The 6000-nt window shown below is 41.8% G+C and overlaps 1 protein-coding gene across 1 annotated transcript in view; it reads right to left on the bottom strand.

Moving 5' to 3' along the window:
* Nucleotides 1-5726, bottom strand: part of Galnt14 (polypeptide N-acetylgalactosaminyltransferase 14) — a 286185-nt gene extending 280459 nt beyond the window's left edge. Inside the window, exon 1 of the mRNA XM_028778972.1 lies at nt 5653-5726. Within this exon, the coding sequence (XP_028634805.1) occupies nt 5653-5676 (24 nt within the window). The 5' untranslated portion in view covers nt 5677-5726. The remainder of the gene's footprint in view (nt 1-5652) is intronic.
* Between the last annotated feature and the right edge of the window lie 274 nt (nt 5727-6000).

Below are 6000 nucleotides of genomic sequence, written 5' to 3' on the forward strand. Positions count from 1 at the left end.
GGCAGGACCTGAAGCTGAGACCATGGCAGGAACACTGCTTACCGGCTCACTTTCCATCACTTACTCACACCACTTCTTTAAATTATTGGTTATTTTATTTATTTGCATTTCAAATGTTGTCCCCTTTCCTGGCCTCCCCTTCACAACTCCCATTGCATCCTCCCTCCCCTTTGCCTCAAGGAGGGTGCTCCTCCACCCACCCACTCCCCACTCACAGCTTTGGCATCCTCCTACACTGGGTCATCGGGCCTCCATAGGACCAAGGGCCTCCACTCCCATTGAAGCTAGAAAAGGCCATCCTCTGCTACATATGCAGCTGGAGCCATGGACTTACCCATGTATATTCTTTGGTTGGTGGTTTAGTCCCTGGGAGCTCGGGGGGTGGGGGGAGGAGGGTCCAGTAAGTTGATATTGTTGTTCTTCCAATGGGATTTCAACCTTCAGTCCTTGCCTGTCTCTTCCATTGGGTTCCCCAGGCTCAGTCCGATGATTGGTTGTTAGTATTAGCATCTGCACTAGTCAGGTGCAGGCAGAGCCTCTCAGGAGACAGCTATACCAGGCTCCTGTAAGCAAGTACTTCTTGGCATCAGCAATAGTGTCTGGGTTTGGTGTCTGCAGATGGGATGGATCCCTAGGTGGGAGAGTTTCTCAATGGCCTTTCCTTCAGTCTCTGCTCCATTTTTTGTTCCTGTGTTTCCTTTAGACAGGAACAAATCTGGTTTAAAATTTTTGAGATTGGTAGGTGGCCCCATCCCTCAACTGGGGTCATGCCTATCTACTGGACCACACGGTATTGGTACAGAGACAAGACAGGTAGATCAATGGACTAGAATTGAAGACCCAGATATAAACCCACACACCTATGGTCACTTGATCTTTGACCATGAAGTCAAAAACATCCAGTGGAAAAAAGACAACATTTTCAACAAATGATGCTGGTTCAACTGGCGTTCAGCATGTAGAAGAATGAAAATTGATACATTTTTATTTCCTTGTACAAAGCTCAAGTCCAAGTGGATCAAGGACCTCCACATAAAACTTCATATAAAAAATTCAGATATGCTGAATCTAATAGAAGATAAAGTGGGGGGGGGAAGCCTTGAACACATTAGCATAGGGCAAAATTTCCTGAACACAACACCAATGGCTCAGGCTCTAAGATCAACAATTGACAAATGGAACCTCACAAAATTGAAAAGCTTCTGTAAGGCAAAGGACACTGTCAATAGGACAAAGTAGCAACTCACAGATTGTGGAAAGATCTTTACTAACCCTACATCTGATAGAGGTCTAATAGCCAAAATACACAAAGAATTCAAAAAGTTAGATTCCAGAGAAACAAATAAGCCTATTAAAAATGGGGTACAGAGCTAAACAAAACTCTCAACTGAGGAATCTTGAATGGCTGAGAAGCACCTAAAGAAATGTTCAATATCCCTACTCTTCAAGGAAACACAAATCAAAGCAACTGAGATTTAACCTCACACCAATCAGAATGGCTAAGATCAAAAACTCAGGCGGCAGCAGATGCTGGCAAGGATGTAAAGAAACAAGTTGCAGGTGGGATTGCAAGCTGGTAAAACCATTTTGGAAATCAGTCTGGCAGTTCCTCAGAAAATTGGACATAGTACTACCTGAGGACGCAGCTATATCATTCCTGGGCATATACCCAAAAGATGCTCCAACATATAACAAGGACACATGCTCTACTATGTTCATAGCAGCCTTATTTATAATAGCCAGAAGCTGGAAAGAACCCAGATGTCCCTCAACAAAAGAATGGACACAGAAAATGTGGTACATTTACATAATGGAGTATTACTCAGCTATTAAAAACAATGACTTTATGAAATCCTCAGGCAGATGAATGAAACTAGAAAATATCATCCTGAGTGAGGTAACCCAGACACAAAGGGACACACATGGTATGTCTCACTGATAAGTGGATATTAGCCTGAAAGCTTAGAATACCTATGATACAACTCACAGACCATATGAACCTTAACAAGAAGGAAGACCAAAGTGTGGATCCTTCAATCCTTCCCTAAAAAGGGGAAACAAAATAATCATGGGAGGTAGAGGGAGGGAGGGATCTGAGAGGGAGAGAGGATGGAGAGGAAAGGCGGGCAGGATCAGGTATGGGAAGAGACAGGAGAAAAGTCCAAATGGTCAGGAAAGTGAATAGAAATATGTAGCAGTGGGGAATGGGGAACAGAAAGAGGGACCACTATAAAGTCCCAGATGCCAAGGAAGCTAAAGCTCCCAGGACCCAACAGGTATGACATTAGTTAAAATACCCAACAAAGGGGTGATAGAACCTGTAGCGACTCATACCACTTTTTTAAACAACCGATGCCCAGGGATGGCACTGATTCCAGTGGGCCAAGCCATTCTATGTTACTCATTTATCAAGAAAATGCACTGGAGACTTGCCTACAGGCAACCTGATGGAGGCATTTTCTCAGTTGAGGTTCCCTTTAGGGGGTCACCTAGTTGTTTCAATCTGACTAAAGGAACGCTAACCAGTATACCAACTCTTAAGACCATGCAAAAGGTCTCAAAAAACAAAACAAAACAAAACAAAACCTTCATGTAAGAGTTGATAAAATATAGACTGTGGGCCAAATCTGGCCGAGCTTACTTTAACGAAACACAGCTACATGTGCTTGTTTACTCTTGTCCACAGTTGCCTTGGTAAGGCAGCTGAAGGACTGAATAGATGCCATGGAGACTCTGTAACTCACAAGCTGAAACTATTATGTCTTATTCAGGCCAGTATGAGGTCCACTGAGCCTCCTGCAAGGCAAGGCTTCTTGTTTTGGTACTAGGAATACCTTTTCATCAGGGAAATTCTATGTGACCAGGAATAAAATCAGATACTTACCATCTACCATAGAGCAATTTACTTTAAAAGTTTTCGGTATGCATGTATTTTATCATTTGTTAAGGGCAAAGGCAAAGTTGTACTGGAACAAGACAGGCACACTTGTTAGTTGAATATCTGATGCTGTAGAGTGGGGAATGCTCCCAGCATTTTTCAGAGTTAAATGGTACTTTGATTTTATAACCCATAAAGCTGAAAATGCTGGTTTTCTTTTCTTTAAAAGATTTATTTTATTTTTAACTCTCAGTGTGTCTTTGTGTGTGTGTGTGTGTTTATGTCCTCTATATGTTTATCTGTGTATGACTGTGTATGTGTCTGTGTATATCTATGTGTGACTGTCTGTGTCTCTATGTCTCTCTGTGTGTGAGAGAAAATATGTGTATCTCTGAGTCTATGTCTGTCTCTGTGTGTATGTGTATCTCTCTCTCTCTCTCTCTCTCTCTCTCTCTCTCTCTGTGTGTGTGTGTGTGTGTGTGTGTGTGTGTGTGTGTGTGTGTGTGTGAAGGTGCTTGCAGAGACCAGAAGTACTGGGTCCCCCTGGCGCTGGAGTTACAAGTACATATGAACTACCCAGGATAGGTGCTAGAAATTGAACTTGGGTCCTTTGTAAGAACAGTGCATGTTCTTAACTTCTAAACCATTCCTTCAGTCCCTAGAATGCTGTTTTCTATAAATACATAATACAAAATGGCAGAAATATGTTCAGAGCCAGTTCAGCAGAGCCAGTTCAGAAATTGTTGGAAATTCTGTTCTAATCTTGAGCCAAAATTAATTTCATAAGACACAAGTCAGAAACTAAACAGCAGCTTTTAAGATCGAATATTGTAATACAACACAGTACAAAGATGCATGAATCTGGTAGTTAAGGCTGAGAAATAATGGGGCAAAATATTAAGTCTTTGTTATTCATTATGTTAAACCCTGCCTCTGTAAGAGCAGAAACCCTTGTATGTGCAGTAAAACATCACAGCCATAGCGTGCAGCAGTCTGGAATTTGAGCCTAGACATTCTAGGCAGTGTTTGTTGGTGCAGCATCTTATGATGGCATGTACCATGTGATGGCAAAGCACACATGTGTGTTCAAAGCCAAGGTTACACAGTGCAACACATGAATGTAGGATGGCCAGAACACCTCGGGTGCATTGCACATTTATTTTGATTAATTTTTGGTCATTAAATATTAAGAAACAATTTTGGCTGCCTAATTCCTCATGACCCCGCTAGTCAGTTATGTGACCTCACATGTGGGTTATGACAAAGTTTCTTCTGTGTCTGTGGGCAGACTTCAAGCAGGACCTCACAGAATAAGACATGGTTGACCAAATCCATCATTAAGACTTTATCTTAAACAAGAGTTTTTCTTCCTAATCTCTAATGGATACATTGACTTTTAATAGACTTTTGACATTTTCAGTTTACAGTCACGTCTCTAAGCAAATGTGGCTTGCTAATTCCCTTAGTAAAGCTTGATCTGTATTCAGTTTTAGCTGTGATACTAGGACACATTCCTGAGCAGTTTCAGGTAGTTCTACAGTTGCTTGGTTTAACTAGGAAAACCCATCTCTTTATATGACCATTAGAACCAGTTTGTGGGTATGGGAATGGTTGTGTTAAATCAGTGGCTTAAACAGCTTTAAATGTTTTGCTCTCTAAACATCTGTTTATAGTCTCTGCGATGTATGCATTCACACAAAAGACTCTAAGCACTCATCTTCATTAGATCAGACATCTATCTGCCTTTAGGAAAGCAGTGAGAGATGACCCAACTTCCAGCTCTTGAAGACAAGGACAGCATCCATCCTCCCCCCTGGGTGTGCAGAGCCATGGGGCACTGTGTCATGATCTAACAGATGCTTGATGAATGGTCATTGACTGAATGGATGAATTCATGGATGATTCTTCACTTGTAAGATGTGTAGCAATAGAGAAAGAAAGGAAGAAAGAAAGAAAGAAAGAAAGAAAGAAAGAAAGAAAGAGAAGAAAGAAGGAAGGAAGGAAGGAAGGAAGGAAGAAAGAAAGAAAGAGAGAAAGAAAGAAAGGAAAGAAGGAAGGAAGGAAGGAAGAAAGAAAGAAAGAAAGAAAGAAAGAAAGAAAGAAAGAAAGAAAGATAGAAAGAAAGAAAGGAACAAACAAATAAATAAATACAGCAAGCCTGCTTCCCCTCCTATTGAGTATCTGGAATGATAAAGGATGTCAAAAGGGGCGCCCTGCCTCTTACTCTGTGTTCTGACCACATCTCTAAGAAATGATGGGTAAAGAGGCCCCTTTCACCCTTCCCACTCCATGCTCCATTAACTTCCTGGCTTGCCTTAAGGATCCTTCAGGTGAGTGAGGGGACCCAAAGCAAGCACCCCAAGGAAGTAAAATCAGGGTTGGCCATGAGAAAAGAACTCTCTAAAGAAGCCATTCACCACAAAAGTAGCTCCGGTAAAAACAGGTAGCCCTTAACTCAGTGGTTCTCACCTTTCCTAATCCCATGGTGCTTTACTACAGTTCCTCATGTTGTGGTGATGCCCAATCATAAAATTATTTTTATCATTATTTCATAACTGTAATTTTGCTACTATTATGAATCATAATGTAACTATATGATATGCAGTATATCTGATATGTGACACTTGTGAGAGGTTCTTTTAAGCCTCAAAGGTAAACTCACAGGTTAAAACTCACTACCTTAACTGGTGATCCTTAAACTGGAGGTGAGCTCCCATGGGTTGACTGCCCACCTCAGTGGAGTGGACTTCTTGACCCATTTCCAATGGCCTTACCTGCTTTCTGACCCCAGGGGCCATTGAATTGCCAATAATCTGTAGAAGTACAGGATGTGGGTGTCTACCTTGAGGTGCCGGTTATGAGGACATCCCTCCATGTAGAATCTAGATTCTGACGTCAGATTCCAAATATTGGTCTAGAAGGAATTAGTGTGCACTCTGGTCAGTAGCCCTGTGTACAGTAAAATGCCCAAGTAGCTCCAGGGGTTCTTAACCTACTAAGTCTGTTTCAGGTGAGTCCTGAGTCATTCCTTCTATATATCCTTTCTTAAAGCCTCTGACAACCATGACTTCAGTAAGAGTGACTGTTACCTTCTAGCCTGTCCTGCCCCAACGCTTCCCATC

The sequence above is a fragment of the Grammomys surdaster genome, unplaced genomic scaffold (assembly GCF_004785775.1).
Source record: "Grammomys surdaster isolate TR1022 unplaced genomic scaffold, NIH_TR_1.0 343, whole genome shotgun sequence".
In the NCBI taxonomy this organism is placed as follows: domain Eukaryota; kingdom Metazoa; phylum Chordata; class Mammalia; order Rodentia; family Muridae; genus Grammomys; species Grammomys surdaster.